Here is a 19,696-nt window from a genome sequence, read left to right on the forward strand (position 1 = left end):
ATTTTCATCAAAAAAAAAAAAAAACAAACCTCTAACCCTTAGATTTTGAATATATATATTTTTTTAAGGTAAAGTGAATGGGTCCTTTTTTTTTTTTTTTTTTTTTCTGATGAGAAGGGCCCCTTAAATAATTCATGAAGATAGACCAAATTTTGTAATGTAATGTGAATGGGGGTCCTTTAAATAAATAATGAATAAGATAGGACCTACCAATGCTGACACATTTTCACCTGGCAAACACAGGTACACTGCGCTGTCAATAACACAAATGGGTTGGTGGAGGGTGTTTTGGTAACTACAGATAACCCTTTAAAAAGACATTCATAGATTCCCCAAATTGGAGGGGTGGGGGCCGGTGGGGGTGACATGTGGAATAATGGTTAGTGGATAGTGGGCACAAGGCACCTCAGCTCAGACAGATTCCTTGGTAACCCAACCCAAGAGGAGAGGTCCACACCTACTATGATCAATAATTGCACGGTCCAGATCTTCTAGTTTTTATGGGTATTGGATGATGATGAAGAACATAAATGGTAAGTGGGTGGGCCCTTTTTAAGGAGTGATTGATGGAAGGTGAATGAAGGGAGAGTTGGAGTAAGGAAGAAGCAAAGAATTATTTAAGAGGTTTAATCACTAATAAGTCACCTAAGTACATATAAATGTATATTTAATACTTCATTAACTGCTAAAATTATTAAATAATAATAATAAGTGAAAGCTTTATGTCACGTTGGTGGACGTATGTTAATATCTCATGCACCACTAAAACCATTGACGAGACCTTCCCATGCACTACTGTAACATACAAAAGACAGAGAAATGACAGAATAAAAATATTATATGTCACTCTCCATGGCTGCTTTTAACTTCCTTAACGACGAAGAAGGAAGGAATGCTAAAGAAGGAATTGAAGTTGAGGGACAGTAAAAGCATAATGAAGAAGAGTTTGATTGAAATGATATCATCTCTCTTGTTTTGCTCATGTACGAAGGCATAACAAAGAACGTACCAAAAGGAAAGAAGGATGGATAACCAAACCTCTCTTAAGATCCAAAGTATCCAAACCTCTTTTTTTAAAATTTTTAAGGTTGTGGGCGTCATAAAGACCCTACCCAACCTACTACTTTCTTGTTTCTATACTCAAAGGTCCTTAGGCTAACTACAAGCTAAGGGGAAGGCTAAGATGAGCCAACAGCTTATAATTAACGAGTGGGGGAGGGGTGTCTTTTTAGCACAATATGCAATCCAGGAGGATTGATCCCTTGACCTCATGGTTTTAGTGTATGGTATCGGAACAACTATCGATAATCTGCAAAATTGATATAATACTGATACGGTATCAGCCTGGATCGACTGTATCGAACAAAATTACCTTTGAATCTCCTTAAAAATGATTTTTTTGACCATTTTACCCCTTTGTTCGTACCTTACTATTGATACGGTATTGGCACGGTATCAATATCGATGACTAGCAAAATCGATACGTATCACCTGATACAGGCGATACAATACCGATACTAAGAACCATACTTGACATCCTGGGGGCATGCATTCAACTGGAAAGCCACCAACCTACTTCGTTGATTACTAAAGAGTTTTGATGTATACCCATATAAGAAGGAAGTGTGTTGAGAGAGTAAATATTTTTTGGGCAAGAAAATGTTGTTTGGACCTCTAGAGTCTGCACTCATGTGCTACCTAATGGGAGTGTGCGCACAAGCATCGACCTAGGCGGGATTTTCGTTTTTACATGAGGACAAGGTGGTATTTTCCAAGGGAGCAAGACGATATTGTGTCTAGGCGCAGGACGACAGGAGCCATGCGGAAAATAATCCTCTCCAATTCCCTAGAAGTGTGCAGTGCGGTAGTTTAGGGTGGAGATGTCGACACCTGGCAGCTCGGACATCAAAGATGTCGAGCTCGAGAAGGGAAAAAAAAGGGAAATCAATGAGCTCGGACCATTGGATGTTCAAGATGCCAAGTGTCAACATTTCTAAACTACCGCACTGCACACTTTAGAGAATTGGAAAGGATTAAAATCCAGAACCATGCTGGCCATGCGACTAGGTAGTGTTATTTTTTCAAGTTTTTTAATTACTATCTTGCCCATTGTTTTATGATAAAATTATGAAAAGAGAAGAAGGTTAATTTAGGAAGAAAATGGATAATATATATATATGGGTTGATGATTTGCTAGGTGGATTAAACCATCGTCCCACATGTTTGCTCATATTCTAACAACAATGTCCCAACATTCCATTAATTTGTCGTTGGAATTATAATTTTTTTATTAATAATAAAGATTCCTATGGAGCCTTATGCCTTTATGGGTTATGGTACAGACCAAGAGACAGAATCTTGGTCTTTTATGTAGAGGGTCATGATTCTAATAATGGAGGAGATGACTGATGAGTTTCTTCCAAAGCTGGAGCTGGGAACATTTTCATTTTAGTTAAAGCTCATTAAAGCATGGTTTCAGGGTGGAAAATTATCCTCTCCAATTTCCTATCCCGGCAGTGCGGTAGTGCTAGTGTGGATGTTCGACACGTGGCAGCTCAAATATTTAATGGTCTGAACTCATTGATTATGTTGAGCTCAGACCGTTGGATGTCCGAGCTGTCACGTGTCGAACATCCATTGCCGCACTGTCGGGCTATAGGGAATTGGAGAGGATAATAATCCGTTTGAGGGTTGAGTATGTTTTCCAAAAACAAAAAAGGGATTAGTTCAACTCATTCCTCCTCCCCCACCCCCCCCCCAAATCGGATGTTAGAAATCCCTAGTCTCCCCCCTTAGCCGGCCTCTCTTCCTGGAGCTAGGACGCGGCCTTGGCTGCCCTCTTTGGTTGTCACCTTTAGTGGTCTATGGGTCCTTGGTTGGATTTGATAAAAATAAAAAAAAATAAAAAAAAAAAAAATAAAAAATAAAAAAAAAATAAAAAAAACTAGATATTCAATATAATTTTTAAGTTGGGAAAAGATTTCTTATGCTGCCAGTAGAGAAGGAATCAACACACCGCATCAATGGTTGTCTTGAAAAATGTATCATTTGATAGGATCCACATATTTGGAGGAAGAGAGAAAATCATAAGAAAAAGAAAAAACTATATGGGAGGGGAATTGCACTCTGACAACGAGGGGAAATTTTTTTCAAATTTTAAATTTTATTTGAAATGGGCTTGGCCCATTGGGTTGGGCTACACTCCCACGTCTGATATGAATAGGGAAAGTGAGGGATTTATAGGTATTTGAGCACTCTCTTTTTAACGCTAGTTTTTTAAGATGAATTCTACCCAAGTCTCCAACTAGTGATATCAGAGTCAAGGTTGTGATAGGACCAAACTTGGAGCAATGTTGTGATCATTTTCCCTTTTAAAGATGGGAGGGTTAAGGGGGTTTAATAATTAATATCTTTTCACAACAACAAGCATATAACTGGAGGGGCTCAAAGCAACAAATGACATGGTTCCGACCCATTTGGGAATCCAAGAGGAGGACTGTAGCCCGACCCAATCGACCAAGCCCATTTCAAATAAAATTTAAAAATACCCATTTGGGAACTCACGTGGGGGACTCTTATTTTAAATACTTCGAAAAAAAGCAAAACGTGATTTTTTCCGACTTTTATTTTAAAAGCGTGGATTCAGGAAGAATTATTCGGTTCAACTAAATAATTCGCGAATAATTCGTGAACTTAAATAATTAGGTGTGGGACTATTTTTTCCGCCTTCCATATGAAACTTCCGTATCCTTGGCACATAGTTTGTAAAAGGATTTGTCTCAACTAATTAGTTGGTCCTCACAGTGGGGTTCCAGAAGGGAGAAGAAAAACGTGAGATATTAAAGATTCTATATTTCATTTTGGGTGCGTCTATTTGTAACCAAGAAGACTTTGTAACCGGACTTTCTTTATCCCTCAACTTAATGTGTTTTCCCTTGGATTGAGGGACAAATACTGTAATTTCACACTTAGTTGTTAAACCTCGTTTTTTTAAGCTCTTCCTCCCCGATTATATCGTCGACGTGAAAACCCTCTCAACTCGCTGTGAGAACATTGTTGCAGAACTTAAAATTGTGAAACTCTAGGGAGAGAGTGAGGAGTGTGAAAGATAGACATACAGAGAAGAAATTACTCTCTTCTGAAGCAAGCCTTTAATGGTGGAAATGTGATTCATGTTGGCCAACTAGTGATAGAAAGTCAAAACAGGGGAAGAAAAAGAGACAATTTGATGGATTCCTTGATCTTCATTTTGGGTGTGCTCCTTCAAAAAGTGAACTAAACGTATGCAAAATTGAAAAAATAAAAATAAAAAAAGCTGAGCTTTAGCGGATATCTCCACTTGTTATCTGCGTGAGTGAGATTGGGTTTTGAGGAGTATGGTCTGGATCATCTTTGGTCGGTTAAAAAATGAAGGAAAAACTTGACAATAAAGAAAAAAAACTTATGGATTTTTATATTCAATAGCAGAGGTTGCAAGAGTTACGATGTCAATTTAGTTGTGATTTTTCCTAATTTAACTTCTTCTTTAGAAAGTGAGACGAAGATCTGTTTTTGAATGCAAATCAACTGGGTGGGGGAGAAGGGGGCATAGAGTTAAGGGGGAGGGTAGGGTAGGGTCGGGGACGGGGAGTTGCGATGGGAGCGCGGAGGAGTTTGTACAATATTTCGAGAAAATATCAAAGCTGAAGAGAGAAGTGGAATGGAAATCAATTCAAACGCGTACGAAACGGTGATGCAACCCAGACACGATACAACTGTGAAGAATCATAAAGACAGGGACAATGAATAGAACTATGGTAATGGGAGTTGCCCGGTCACCACCATGTCGTTCTTCTCGTTCTAAGTATCAGGGGTTATCAGTTGTTTCATCTTGTACGAAACCGATAAGTTGCAGGTGACAACGGGTTTAGGATGGGCGTAGGAAGCCGTAGGAAGCCGTAGGAGAGCAGAGAGGGGTAGGAGGGAGGGACGGAGGGAGAGAGGAAGCCAGCCGAACTGCAGAACCCCGGGAAGGGAGGGGCCAGAGCTGGAGCTGGAGATGGAGAAGAAAATTTACAAAAAACGCCCTATCTTAAAACGTTGGTGAATGGTGTGGGGGTGGGTAAATATGTCCGATTACTGTGTTGTAATCGGATCGGTTACAAACTGCTTTACCCTTTCATTTTATCTTATTTATTTTGCTTTCACAGTTATAATTGTAGATCTGAATGGGTGATATGAGGAGTGTTGAAGGGATGGATAGTTTTTGCTATGGTGGTTGTGTTTAGAAGAAAGCAGCCTTCAATGTGAAAGAAAGAACCACAAGGCAAATTTGCGGGGAATCCACTAAAATCAACTTTTCTCAAGTTTTGCCTAAAATTTGAGATTTACAACAAGAATCAAAGAAAAAAATATCACTTGAAGTAATATGTTACCTCACAAGCATCAACTAGATGATGTGTCCTCGCCCCCCCCCCCCCACAAAAAAAAAAAAAAAAAAAAAAACCTCCCAATAGCTTGGAGAAACAATCAAAAGCATAAACACCAATTTTGATTTTCCAGTTAAATCAAGTGCGTGGGAGAATAGAAAATGGCCTCAAGAATGACCCAAATGTTAGAGAAAACTCTTGTAGAAATTTTACACTACTTTTTCTCCTAGATAATTTGAAAACCCTTGAGTTTACTTCTCAAAAAGGCTTGTCTGTCTCTCGATTCCCCAAACCTGTATATTTCTCTTGGGAAAGAGATCACTGTCTGGTCCTCTAGAGCTTGCATGCACACTGGCCAATGGGAACGTGAATGCAAGCATCAACCTGGGCAGGATTTCCACCTTTCCATGGGGTAGTGCGGTTTTTTTATTTTTTTGCATATTTCTGTGTCAAGGCACAGCAACCATGCGACCAAGTAGCGTTCTTTTCCCCATTTTGCTTTTAGAAAACTCTACTTAACTCCTGTAAAAAGTGACTCTTGGTCTTGTACAACCAATTAAAGAAAAGTGGGCTGACCCTCAAATGGGGCTGGATTCCACATGGACTAGCTTAAAAAGGTTGAAAATAATAGAACAAATGCCCAAGCCCATCTGGGTATTGTTGAAAATATTTGTGTTCTTTCCATATTGTTTCTGCTGCTCTGTATTATTAGTTAGGGAGTTATAGTGGGTGAAGTTCTTAGCTGCCATTGTTGTGATTTCAAGCTTACTAGTGTGCTTCATCTCTACTAAAAGCACAGGTTCATGTGTGGTGAACAATCCAATGTGCTTCCCTAGCGATTATGCAAACTCAATAACTCATGTTAGGCCCAAACTAGTCATATTGACCACCCACTCTGCCATTCAGCCCATTAGGCTGGGCCTAGAGCCCAGAGGCCCACTCCTTTATTAAATCATTGGTGTTTATTTTTGGTCAAGGGCCAAAGGCCTCAATGGTGGTGATGTTTTCAAATTCTTGTCCTTCAAAGGTTGTGTTAAAGTTGAGGGGGAAATTTGCAGGAAAGTGAAGCTTGTTGGAGGGTCCAACCCAAAATCTTGAAAGTATTAAGTGAAATAAGATCCTCAAGTGCACGACGGCACCAAGGATTTAAACAAACCAATGTGAGACTATAGCTCTCTAACTCCAAAGTCCAAGTCTCAGGAAAATTATCGCCTCAAGTACCAGGGGCGGTCCAGTGCGCATCGTGCTGTGCAGCATTATCGATGTGTGCACAGTAGGCCCCACTGTGCACACATGGATCGTGCTACGCCGCACGATGAGCACAGGATGCCCCTAGTACTGGGGGCGATAAAGATCCCCAAGTCCCAACATACTCGATGAGGGTCTTAGCTGATTGTAACAAGGACTTTAGTTAAAATCCATTGGCCTACAGATAGAGGGGGTAAAATATAATATGGGAGTGTTTCCTCTAGGGACGCCACTAGGAAACACCCAATGACTACCCTTAAAAAAAAATTTTCATGGGGTAGAGAGGTCAGTTCAGGGGATGGGAGGAGAGAGATAAACACAAGGGGGCGTTAGCATAGGCTACACTCCCGAACAAAAATCTTTTTTTCCATATAATTTATCTTTCCTATTCCTAGAGAGAGAGAGAGAGAAATCAATGAGATTCCAATCTAAGAGTCGAGAAGGCCTTGAAACATGACTTACCTCTTCAAACATTCAAGGTTCTTTTGTAAATGGAAACGGGTATAGATGTCAAAATCTAGCATGAACCAGTTAAACCAGTCCGAACCAAACCGATATAACCCAATACCATACCAAAACTTAAAAAAAATATATCTTTTTAATAATTTTGCATACATATAGGACTAGGGATGTAAATGAATAGCCGAAATCCGTTTCCGAATTCGTGTCCGTATCCGTTTAGCACTATCCGAATCCGTCCGAAAGCTAAACGGATACGGATACGGATAGGCTATAGCTATCCGAAAAGTTATATTTACATGTAAACGGATAAAATATCCGATCCGTATCCGTGTCCGTATCCGTTTAGCACTATCCGAATCCGTCCGAAAGCTAATCGGATGCGGATGCGGATATAGCACTATCCGAGCCGAATCCGATCCGTTTACATCCCTATATAGGACCTGCATGATAACACTTCTATTTTTGGGCCATAATTCTATTCCAAAAATGATTTCTGTTATTGGGCCAAATTTTTGGGCAAAAAAACACGTTTGGTAACACATAATAATTTCTATTTCTAGGCCCAAAGGGAAACATAAACGCGTTTGTTATGCACAATCATTTCTATTTCTAGAACTTCTATAAAATTAAAAAAATGTCACTAAATACCCAATAATTTGGTGGAGGTGGGGGTGATGGTGGTGGTGGCGGTGGAGGTAGTGGTGGAGGTAGTGACGGTAGTGGTGGAGGTAGTGACGGCGTCGATGGTGGTGGTTGAAGTTGCATTAGAGGTGGTGTTTTAATTTGAACATGAAATTACTTCTTTGCCCATCAAATTAAGCATGAACTCATTAAAGAACAACTCCCCCCTCTTATTTATTCCTTGTGTGTCTAGGACAGAGAAGCTTCAAATTGAAGCTTTTTTTTTTCTATTTTTCAGCAACTTTTTTGTCCCAGTTTATTCCCAGGAACAAAAAAATGAACCGATGTTGCCAAACAGATTTCTCTTATTTTTTTGTTCCCAAGAATTAAAAACAAAGAAATAGAGAAACAAAAGTGTTATCATGTTGGCCCATATACGTCAAACGAAAAACCGGACCAATGCTGAAATTACCAAACCATAATTGTTTAATTCACCTTATTATTTGCGAATACAAGGAATATACCAAAACGGTCTTGCTGAATCGACAATAAAGTGTCATGGAATGCCAAGTCAGAAAGAAGAACAAGATGATTGTAAGTATATAAGAGGGTCCACGTTGGCAACCTCTTGTTATCAAGATTTTGCTGACATGGAACGACTAGATAATCTAATCACATCACATGATATCTCTCTCTATCTCTCCCTCCCTCGCTGTCCGTTGTCTAGTTGGGCCAATAATTATGGGACGCCCCACGCTGCATCGTATCTCTTCGGGCGTTGAGCCCAGAAAAAGAGGCCCACCATTTATAATATCTTTCTCTAAAGTCTCAACCGTTCCGACCAAAGTAATCCAAAGAAGAAGAAAGCAAAAAAATCTCAGAAGGAAATCCGAAACACAAAATCTGATTGGGTGGAAGAAGCCGACGTGGAGGTTCTCCGGCGATAATTACCTTATCCTCCCCTTCCCCCACGGTCCACCATATCCCTCTCTGCAAATTGCAGAGCAACCTTCAGACTTGATTTGTTTGCTCATATATCTATCCTATCTGCTCTCCCGTGCCTTAACGGTTCCACCTCCTTCAAATCTTTCCTGTATAAATACATAAATTCAATTTGCAGCTCCTCATTCCCTCATCTCACTCTCACCGTCTCAAGGTCGACACAGAACTACTGATAGGATCGCCCATGGCTCTCCAGGCTGCTTCTTTCCTTCCCTCTGCTTTCTCTGTCAACAAAGAGGTCTGCTAACTAATTCCTGGGTACCCTTTATCTTTAATTCTTCTTTTGCATTCTACTAATTCATCTGGGTTCTTTTTGTTCTTTTTTGATGAATGTTTGCAGGGCAAGTCCAATGTATCTCTGAAGGACACGGGTTTCTTTGGGATTTCACTCTCTGACCATCTCAAATCTGATTTCAAGCCTCAATCCATAAGAACAAAGGTACCACATTTCAATTTCTTTTCTGCTTTTCTTGTACTTGTATGCAATTGCTTCTGGTTTCAGAAATTAAAAAGTTAAGCCCCACAATGGGGAAAGATGGAACTTGTTTCTTACTGTTGGGAATCTTCAAATGTAAAGGAACAGTGGTTTTAAAATTTATAAGAAAAATAATTGGTGGCTGGAAAAGCAAAATTCATAAAGTGACAACCATCATATGAGATGAATCTGTTATTTAAGTTGTGAATTCAGATTTTAGACTATCCATTAAAGGGGGGGAAAGAGTGAATTCAGACTCTGGAATGGGCCATAGTTGTAGTGAATATATGAACCTCAGATACAGTCTCAAAGTATGAAAACCTACCTCATTAGAAGGAGAGAATTCATGAATGTAACGAGGAAAGAATGGCTGTTTAATCCTCAGGTGTTAGAGTTTAGTTATGCCCAGAGCTTGCATCACTAGAACACAAGAGTATTTTGGTATTGCCTAATTGTGTTCCTTGCATCACTTGGCTTTGGTTTGTCTATCCATGATATCAATGAAATTAACTTGCAGAGGGAATTCAATCAAAACAAGCAATCAGTTGGAGCTGTCAGAGCTCAGACGGCAGTAACAACTCCGGCAATAAACAGGGCCACACCAGAAGGGAAGAAAACCTTGAGAAAGGGGAGTGTGATAGTCACTGGAGCCTCATCAGGTTTGGGTCTTGCCACAGCCAAGGCTTTGGCAGAAACAGGGAAATGGCATGTAATTATGGCCTGCAGGGACTTCCTCAAGGCTGAGAGAGCTGCAAAATCAGCCGGCATTACTAAGGAGAATTATACCATCATGCACCTGGATCTTGCCTCCCTTGACAGTGTCCGACAGTTTGTTGATAACTTCAGGAGATCAGGGAGGCCACTTGATGTATTGGTCTGCAATGCTGCTGTCTACCTACCCACTGCGAAGGAGCCTACATTCACCGCGGAAGGTTTTGAGCTGAGTGTGGGAATTAACCACCTTGGACACTTCCTCCTATCTCGATTGCTGCTGGATGACCTGAAGGGGTCAGATTACCCGTCAAAGCGTCTCATAATTGTTGGTTCAATTACAGGTACTAACTTTCACAGTCATAAGTGTTGGGACTTGGGTAGAACTCATCCTTAAAAACTATCCATTAAAGAGAGGGTGCCCAAGTCCTTGGTTATTCACATTCGATGTGGGATTTTATTGCTTTTGCATGGAACCAAAAACCAAAGACCCAAGACCCTCTACGACATCCCTAGTTAAACAAAGACACTGATTGTGATTTCTGTACTTCGTTGTGATTTTAGGAAACACAAACACCTTGGCTGGGAATGTACCTCCAAAGGCTAACCTTGGGGACCTCAGGGGACTTGCTGGAGGTTTGAATGGCCTCAACACCTCAGCTATGATTGATGGAGGAGATTTTGATGGGGCCAAAGCCTACAAGGACAGCAAGGTCTGCAACATGCTTACCATGCAGGAGTTCCACAGGCGTTTCCATGAGGAGACCGGCATTACCTTTGCATCCCTCTACCCTGGTTGCATTGCTACAACAGGCTTGTTTAGGGAACACATTCCCATGTTTAGGCTTCTCTTTCCTCCCTTCCAGAAGTACATCACAAAAGGCTATGTCTCTGAAGAGGAAGCTGGCAAGAGACTTGCACAGGTCAGTAAAAGATCTATACTCACTGTAACAATCATAAGTTCAAGAGCATCAATCTTAAACTCAATTTTTGGTTTCTTATTCAGGTTGTGAGTGATCCAAGCCTGACCAAGTCAGGAGTCTACTGGAGCTGGAACAAGGACTCAGCTTCCTTTGAGAACCAGCTGTCCCAAGAAGCCAGTGATGTAGAGAAGGCAAGGAAGGTGTGGGAGGTCAGCGAGAAGCTTGTTGGTTTGGCTTGAATGAACAACCGGGGATGAGGTTTCTCTTACTGGTGGATCTTCGCCTTGAAAGGGGGACCAAGAAACATTTAGCTCCAGATGATTATGCTCACCATGAATGTCTGTGTGCTCTTGTATGCAAAATTCCTCTTTGTTGAAGTAGAAAATTTTGAATTGCCTGGAGACAATAAAATCACTCGGTTCCTTTTACAAAATTCTTAACAATCTTGGACAGCATGAACTGGAAATGTGTATTAGCTCCATAATCATGTTTGGAATTAATATAGTGGATGCTTGAGATCCTAGTCAAGTAGGCTGATTCCGATTCGATTCTACCTGGATCAGCCAGAATTGGCACACCAATTCCCTTTTTTTTAATTGGAGATCTCCGCAAGGCTGCATGGCCATGCACCAATGAGGGGGCCAATGAGACCGCATGTAGGGGACCTGGCTTTCCTCCACCCATGGAGGGAGCTGGAGGATCCAGCCCAGCCAAAACATGGGGTTTGGTCATTTCAAAGGGGGGTCCTGCCTGTGAAATGACCCAAACTCCCCTATTTTGGCTGGGTTACATCCTCCAGCTCCCGCCACAGTTGGAGGAGAGCGGTGGGATTTTTCATTTCACGGGAGGTGAGAGATGTAATAGCAACACATACATCTTCACATAAGAAATATAATTAAACTACATAATGAAATGAATTTAAATCCAAGTAAAAGGTGAAGAGACGTTATATAAGATGAAGAACCGGAATATTGGGGTGGAGAGCATGCACAACTCAAAAGAAGAGCTAATTCTCTCATTGAAAACCTCAAATTCAAGTTTCAGTATTAGGGACTAATTTGGTTAACAAAAAAGTATATTCAAAGTGGGTCCCACACGACTAAAATATAATCTTTTCCGAATTACGTGTGTATATAAACTCATTTTCAAACCAATTTTAAGTAGAAAGATATTCAATACGAAAATCAATTTAATTGGAAACTTAAATGGATTTTAAAGACTTTTAAATATATTTTAACCTAATCAATCCTATAAGAGCATTTTTATGATTTTACTAAATTGATTCCTGACATCTTCAAGATTACAAGAAACCTCTCAAATTACAAAATCGAACTTTCCCATAATTCCCAAACACTCGTTCATCATTATTATGAGAGTTATTGAGAGTGACAAATGAAGTGTCTACACTTGTAGATTGCAGAATGGGGCAAACCCCTAATTTTGTTTGCAGATACAAACGGTTGAGTGTGGTAAGGTAGAGATTGATAGAGAAATTGTATTTGTTTTGTTGGGCTTTCGTAATTTTTTTATTGGGTTTTTTCATGGATGTTGTTGCAAAGAATGTGATTGATTCAAATGACCACCCTTCTCCAAAAGCTGCTGCTCTTGTTGGTGATGTTACCCCAAATTTCTTTTATTCTGAATTCTGATTCTAAAGTTGAGTTTCAGAGCAATGCATGTAAGCCTCATCATCCCTCTAACTGCTTCAGAGTTCCTCCCTCCCTTTCTGTATTGTATTAGGCCTGTGCATTTAAAGAATGTCAATGTGTAGGGAAAGGGGATGAGGTGGTCAGGAAAATGAAAAATACTGGTCCATGCATATGATTAAAAAACACAAGTTCTTGCCATTGCAAGTTGCAACCCTCCTCTTCCAAGTTATTGCTAGAGTCACCCAATGAGGAAGGCCTAACCAAATCAAACAAAAAAAATAGGGGGAGAAAAGATCATGGGAGGCAGGGAGGGTCAGAGGGAGCATTTTCCGGCGATGCTGTGGACTATGAGAAAGGGGGAGGTGGTGGTGGAGACGGAGGATGTAGAGGGTACTTTCAGAATGGCGATGGATCGTGGGAGATGCTACAATTGTGGCAATGAATGATTGAGATATCTTTTGCTCTATTCGACGGTCAATAAGGTGTTAGTGTGTAAGATTCTATTACACTCAGTTAGTGTGTGTATCATTTTCCCTAATGTATGATACATTATTTTTTTCATTACCAACTATGCCCTCTACAAGACGAAAAACCATGCATCCCCTATTGTTTGAAAGAGAATTCCAATCAAATAAGGGCAAGAGATCGTTGTTTGGTATTTTAGTCCGTACATCAGCATAGGGCGAATGAGAACATGCACAACAACATCAACATAGGTAAGATATTTTCATGGATGGTGGGGAGATAATTTCACACTCTTCTGTCAAGCTGTAGGGACCACGCGACCAAGTAGTGTTCTTTTTCCTAATAAATAAATAATATTTCTATTATATAAAAAAGGATAATAGTATTTAACCTTGAAAACCCAAGCTTGTTGGTAGGCAATTGTTACATAACTGTTGATGAAAAAACTCCCAAACACTCACACGTGGGACTCCGCACGAGGTGCGAATAGCGCAGGCGTGCCAGGACCTTTGCGCAGGTCCAAACGAGGCTGAAAACAGCCCAATCTGACTCCTTGCCAGGCTAGTAGGTCTCCCTCCTGCCTGAGTAGCTCTAAGGTCTTTTGGGTTAAGCCAACCACACTTAAGCATGAAATACTACAGCCTTATGAATGAAATAAACAACTATACTACAAAGAAGAATAACAAGACTGAAACAGGAATCACATTAGCCAATCATACCCGATACAAGCATAGGCCTTGCGCGCGTAGCCTTGCAGCCTTCAGCATGCGGCTGTACATTCCCTCAATCTCGAAATGCTAAGCTAGTAGAAAAAAAACGTAAATGGCAAATGAAGAAAGCAAAAAAAAAAGAAGTGCGAGATGTGTGTCTGGTTCTTGTGTGTACTTTTCAGATCTGCCTCCATCCTTATAAAGGACAGGCACCGACGGTTACCAATCTGCCAACCATTCCCCCCTAGGCCCTTCTCTTCAGCCCATATCTCTCAGGCTCCAACCGGGAACTGCCATGTGGATCACCACGCCCCAACCGCTGCAGAAATGGTGGGTCCCACCTCTAGCTCCATCGCCTTCATTCCTCATGGAATGCAGACCTGCGTTGGATGACTTCTACCCCCTGGCATGTGGCTTAGCCCCCCAACTGCTAGATCGTGGTTGCGCTGTTGTGCCTCCTTTGGCCCAATGATGATGGCTTGGCCCTGGTCCACGCCTGGCCCACTCGCATCAAAACCAATTAATTTGGGCCGCAAACAATGCCCCTCACAATCCTCCTAGGCGATGCCACGTGGCTCAAGCTCAGGAAGGGTTGTGACAGAAACGGCAGCCTAACTGAGCTGCCCTGTTGCGCGAAAACCCCGACGTCGTTCCATCTCCTCGGGCCGTTAGGGTTTTTAAAATTCAAACCCTGGCGCCATCATGATGGCATAAATTCCAGCCCCTCATAAATTGTCGCTACTTCTCGAGAGCCCTCCATTCTCCCTCTTCTGCTCTTAACCAGCTCCTTACCACCTTTGCCATCTCGTCCTGCTCTTCCTTCCCAATACGATGGCCAAGAAGAAAACCCCAACGCCGATGGATGAAGCGGAAGAACTCCTTGCATAGAAACGGTCACTTTTGTTGTCCTCCGTCATGATCGACATCCAGATTCCCTGTTTCGAGCCTACTGTCTTTAGGTTGGGTCCAGCCTTCATTTCCCATCCCCACGGTATCTCAGGTTTTCCAAAAAATGACTGGGAGCAACTGCTCTCTCAAACCCCTGAACCCTTGCACCTCAAGGACAAAGCTTTCTCGCGCCTGTGGCCCCATCACCTCCCAGACTGGAAGACCTGGTAGATAGGGTTGCCTGTGACCAGTCTAAGCTATTGAATAAGCTTGGAATTTCCCATGCCGTCCAACTTTCTACCACTCCGGTATCCCCTTACCGTCCTCTGCTTTAGGTTGCGCTCCAATTCTGGTCGCGGTCCACTAATACCTTCCATTTTCATTTCGGGATGCTAGCTCCCACGCTCCTGGATGTCGAGGCACTTACTGGCCTGAAGGCTGTGGGCGAGGAATTCAATGGCTCCTCGCGCGGTCTGCTTGATGCCAGCAAGCATGAGATCAAACATGGCCTTGAATTTTCCAAGTCCGCCAGTTACTCCTTTTACCTTCAGACTTACTGGCAGACCCGTGGCTCCGTCGAGACCAGGGAACTCACCACTTTCTTTCTAGTATGGATTTGCCGCTATGTCCTCTGCGTCCGGTCCAACAAAATTGCGAAGACCTGTCTCTGCCTGGCCAATGCCCTAGGGCAAGGTCGTGTGATTGACCTGGCCTCCATAGTCCTGGCTGCCCTTTTTTGTGCCTGTAATGATGTCATTGAGTCCGATTTCAATTATGGTGGTGGCCCGTTCTGGTTCCTCCAGATGTGGCTTCTCACCCACTTTGTGGAGATGTATACCATCACTTCACCACTCCCGGTCTGTCCTGTGGCGGCTACCTGTTCGCCTCATACCCTCATCTTGACCTGAAGTCCCTTCACGAGTATTATGAGTTCTTTTGTTCCTTTGAGCCCGACTCTGGCGACAGCTCCTTCCTCCCTTATCGTACAGGGGAGGCTATTCCAGAATGGCTCCGGCTGGCCATCGAGTGCCCTTCCTCTGAGCCAGACCTGTGGGCCAAATTCCTTGTCTGTCGGGACCTCCACGTCGGGCTGACCTTAGAGCCTTCGGGCAACAACTCATGTGGCTTTGAGACGTACAATCCTCATTTTTGTGCGCGCCAGTTTGGTCATCGCCAGGCCATTCCTTGCCCGAATTACTATTCGTTTACCAACTACGAGCTAGATCGAATGGTTTATTCTTTCGTGGCCGAACTCCATCAAGCATTGTCCATGAACAACCTTGTCCTATATCGGTTCCGTTTGCAATCCTTTGCCAAAGCCCCAATGGTGACCAAAGACTTCACCGCCTGGTGGTACGCATACTTCACCTCCCTGGCGCCTCTTCGGTCATGCCTTAAAAGCAGCAGGTGTCCCCCTTTGGCCTCTGACGCAGGTCATCAATCTGCTGCCCCCAAGCAAAAGAAAGCCATGGTCTCCAAACATGCCGCTGGTAAGTACATGTCCTATCCTATTTCTTCTTTATAGCCTGAGAAACTTCTAGACTAACCCTTCTTTTGCCACAGCAAAATCTGTGGCTCATTCATCCTCCTCAGGCCAGTCCAATCGGAGTGACGAGGGTTCCTCTCTGGAGACCGCGGAAGGTTCTGAAACTGTGGAAGAAGAGAATGAGGAGGACGAAGAAGAAGAGCCTCCTCCATCGAGCAAGAAACCAAAAATGGTCAGTCCATCAAAGGTTGCCCCGCGTCAGGTCTCCCTTCCAAGCATGTTCCAGATGGGTCAGCCTACGGGTGCCCTCCCCCAATCTTCAACAGCCTCTCCCTCAGCTGCTCCCCTCTCTGTCAAGGATCGCACCCGATCAAGCACTCACCCTAAACTGGTTACCCAAGGCCAACCTGTCTAGGTTGTTGTTGCCAGCTCCTCCACGTCCGGATCCTCCTCCTCGCAAGATAAATCCAAAGGTAATCCTGAGGGAGACGACGAAATGGAGGAAGTGGGGGCCGACGAGGAAGAGGATGGCGACGACGATGTCGCCAGGTACGACGAGGCTAAACCAAGCGGGTCTAAAACTCCCCTGTATGACCGAAAGTCTTCTTCCCCCTGGGGTCAAGTTCTTCCTGAGATAACCCCCACGGTATGTGTTTCTACATTCGTGCTTCATCCCTTTGCGCTTTGCCGATGCTGATCTACCCCCTGCCTCAGGTTCCTGGCATAGAAGCCTTTCTGGCAGACCTGAGCTCCTCCAAAGAAGATCAAGAGACCGACGTCGCCTCAGTCTCCGAACCCAATGAAGCTCAAGTAACCGAAGCGAAGGCACTTCTTCGCTCCTTCTATAGTTCCACCTTTCATGAGGCCGTGAAAAGCACTAGTCTGACGCCGATAGCAACAGCTCTTCTAACCCTACTGTCCCTGCCAGACCTTCCAGCCTCGGTCCGTGAATGGCTGGATGAGGCAGTGGCTTTTATGTTTGACGTGACCACCTCAGCCCCTCTTGTCCTCCAAAAAGTTCAGGATTTTGACGCCCTTCTCAAGGAGATCGATACTGCGAACGTGCGCTATCGAAAGCTGAAGAATGATCTGAAGGCCCTGGTTGATGAGGTCAAGGAGGGACAGGGTAAGCTTGCTCAGCTGGACAAAAACATACAAGAAATGGAAGCCCGCCTGGAAACTCTTCGGGCGGAGAAGATTGCCTTGGGCGAGACTATCAAGCAAAAGCTCATCGACTCTGAAACCCTGTCTGTCGAGACATCAACAGCCCTGGCCCTAGCTAAGGAATAAAGAGCACTGAGGCCGAGCCATGAAGCAAGCCTGGCTGTTGCCAAAGAGCGTCTAAACGTGATGGACCAGAAATGGCATGAACTCCAGGGCAACATTCTTCATAACTTTTTGAGTTAGGCCTGTGTGCCCACCCCCCCCCCCTCTTTCTGTTTTGTTTAGAAAAATAGTGATACTCCTTGGTTCTTCCATTTTGGTGGAGGCGTCCTTGGTTCTTCCATTTTGGTGGAGGCGGCCTGCTTAAGCCGTCTCATTTTCGTATTTTGCTAGTAAAGCCTATTCTCTTTTGCCCACAGCTCTATTTGGAAGAAACTTGCCCCTCTCCGATTTCACCCTAAGTCCCACATCGTGGGATGGTATGCTTTTAAGAACTTTCCATTGATAGGTCTGACATGGACGCTCCCTTCCATGTCTTACAATCTGTACGCCCTGTCTTTGAGCACTTAACAGATTGTAAATGGTCCTTCCCATGTAGGGGACCACTTTCCCAACCGGGGATCCTTCGTCCCAATGGGGAGTACAGTCTTTAGGACAACATCTCCTTCTTGGAAGTGCTTCAGTTTGACCGTTCTATTATATATGGCTACGATCTTCCTCTTCTGGACCTGCATCCTGTCCAGAGTAGCCAAATACTCTTCCTCCAAGTCATCAAGCTCGGTCATCATGGCCTCTTGGTAGGCTGTTGGCGAGAGTCCCTGTTGGAACGCCACCTTGCTGACCTTATGCTTACCTCCACTGGCAATACCGCGTCATGACCATAGGTTAGGGCAAAAAGTGTGGTGGCGGTGTTGGTCTGTTGAGATGTCCTGAACACCCACAGGACCTCTGAGAGCATGTCTACCCACTGTCTTGGGTTATCGTCGACTACCTTCGATAGGCACCCCTTAAGGATCTTGTTGCTCGCTTCGGCCTGCCCGTTGCCTTGTGCATAGTATGGGGTAGAGTGAGTAAACATTATCCCTAGCCCAGTCATAAATGCGACCACTTCATCCCCTACGAACACACTCCCATTATCACAAGTGACAGTCTTTGGGAGGTCGAATCCGTGGATGATATGGCACTTTAAGAACCGGATTAGTTCGGTCTGATTGACTCCCTTCATTGGCACGGCCTCCACCCACTTGGTGAAGTAATCCGTTGCCACAATGATGAAGCAATGCCCCCGTGTTGCTGGCGGCGAGATTTTCCTGATCAGGTCCATAGCCCATCCTCTAAATGGCCATGGTTTCACTACAGGGTTGAATTCTGCCGCTGGAAGGCGTTGCACCGGTCCATGGGTCTGACATGCCCAACAACCTTTAGCATATTTGACATAATCTGACATTACTGTTGGCCAATGGTAACCATGACGCCTGATTAACCACCTCATCTTGGGACCCGCTTGGTGAGCTCCGCAGATGCCCTCATGTACCTCGGCCATTACCAGCGTGGCCTCATTCAAGCTGACGCATTTCAGGAACAAATCATCCTTCCCTTTCTTATACAAGTCCTCGCCGATCATTATGTAACCTGTCGCCCTATCACGAATCTGCCTGTCGAAGCTTGGCCCTGGGTTGCTCAAATATTGGTTAATGGGTGTGCGCCAGTCAGGCTAGGCGTCTCTTAATAGCGAAGGTACTTTCCATATTATTGTCAAGCAGGCCAATTCCCAATGCGGCTTGGGCCAGCCCATTCGTAGCCCATTCGCCTGCCCTTTAACAGCCTTCTGGGGTACGTATTGTAGGGTGAATTCTGTCAGGGCGAGTGTCCACTTCCCCACTCTTCCCCTTGAGATCGGGCGTGTGAGCATGTGCTTGATGATATTAGTCTGGCAAACTACGTCCACCGTGGCTGGCAAGAGGTAATACCTAAGCTTGCTGCACGAAACGAACAGCGCCAAGCAGAGCTTCTCTATGGCGGGGTATTTTTGCTCAACCTCTGTGAGGACCCGACTAAGGTAGAACACTACCTGTTCCTTTCCAACCTCATTGTCTTGTGCTAGCAAACTCCCAATCGATCCCACTGTTGCAGAAATATATAACTTCAGAGGCACTCCCTGCCTTGGCGGCATCAGGATCGGTGGTTGAGTCAAGTAAGCCTTGATCTGGTCGAAGGCTTCCTGGTGAGACCTCCCCCATCTGAAGTTTTCTTTCGCTTTCAGCCTTAGCAGTGGAGAAAAGATCTTTGTTCATCCTGCGGAATTTATGATGAAGCGCCGTAGGAAATTGACCTGCCCCAGGAATTTCTACAACTTCTTCTTGTTCAAAGGTGGCTTGGCCTCCTGAATGGCTCTGGCCTTATTCTTGTCAACCTCGATTCCCATCTGATGGACCAAGAACCTGAGGAAGTTCCCAGCCGCCACCCTGAAAGCACACTTTAACG

At 43.8% G+C, this 19,696-nt stretch overlaps 2 protein-coding genes across 2 annotated transcripts; one reads left to right on the forward strand and one right to left on the reverse strand.

Annotated features, from left to right (window-relative positions):
- Positions 1-6,412: 6,412 nt before the first annotated feature.
- On the forward strand, positions 6,413-11,283 carry LOC122640991 (protochlorophyllide reductase, chloroplastic). Its single transcript, XM_043834303.1, has 6 exons — positions 6,413-6,424; positions 8,906-8,979; positions 9,082-9,180; positions 9,734-10,271; positions 10,492-10,850; positions 10,934-11,283. Exons 2-6 carry the CDS (start codon positions 8,926-8,928, stop codon positions 11,087-11,089), a joined length of 1,206 nt encoding a protein of 401 aa, XP_043690238.1. The 5' UTR covers positions 6,413-6,424; positions 8,906-8,925; the 3' UTR covers positions 11,090-11,283.
- A 6,713-nt stretch (positions 11,284-17,996) lies between these two features.
- Positions 17,997-18,836, reverse strand: LOC122638651. Its single transcript, XM_043831506.1, has one exon. The coding sequence runs from the start codon at positions 18,834-18,836 to the stop codon at positions 17,997-17,999; it is 840 nt and encodes a 279-aa protein (XP_043687441.1).
- Positions 18,837-19,696: the final 860 nt, after the last annotated feature.

The sequence above is a fragment of the Telopea speciosissima genome, chromosome 9 (genome assembly GCF_018873765.1).
Source record: "Telopea speciosissima isolate NSW1024214 ecotype Mountain lineage chromosome 9, Tspe_v1, whole genome shotgun sequence".
In the NCBI taxonomy this organism is placed as follows: domain Eukaryota; kingdom Viridiplantae; phylum Streptophyta; class Magnoliopsida; order Proteales; family Proteaceae; genus Telopea; species Telopea speciosissima.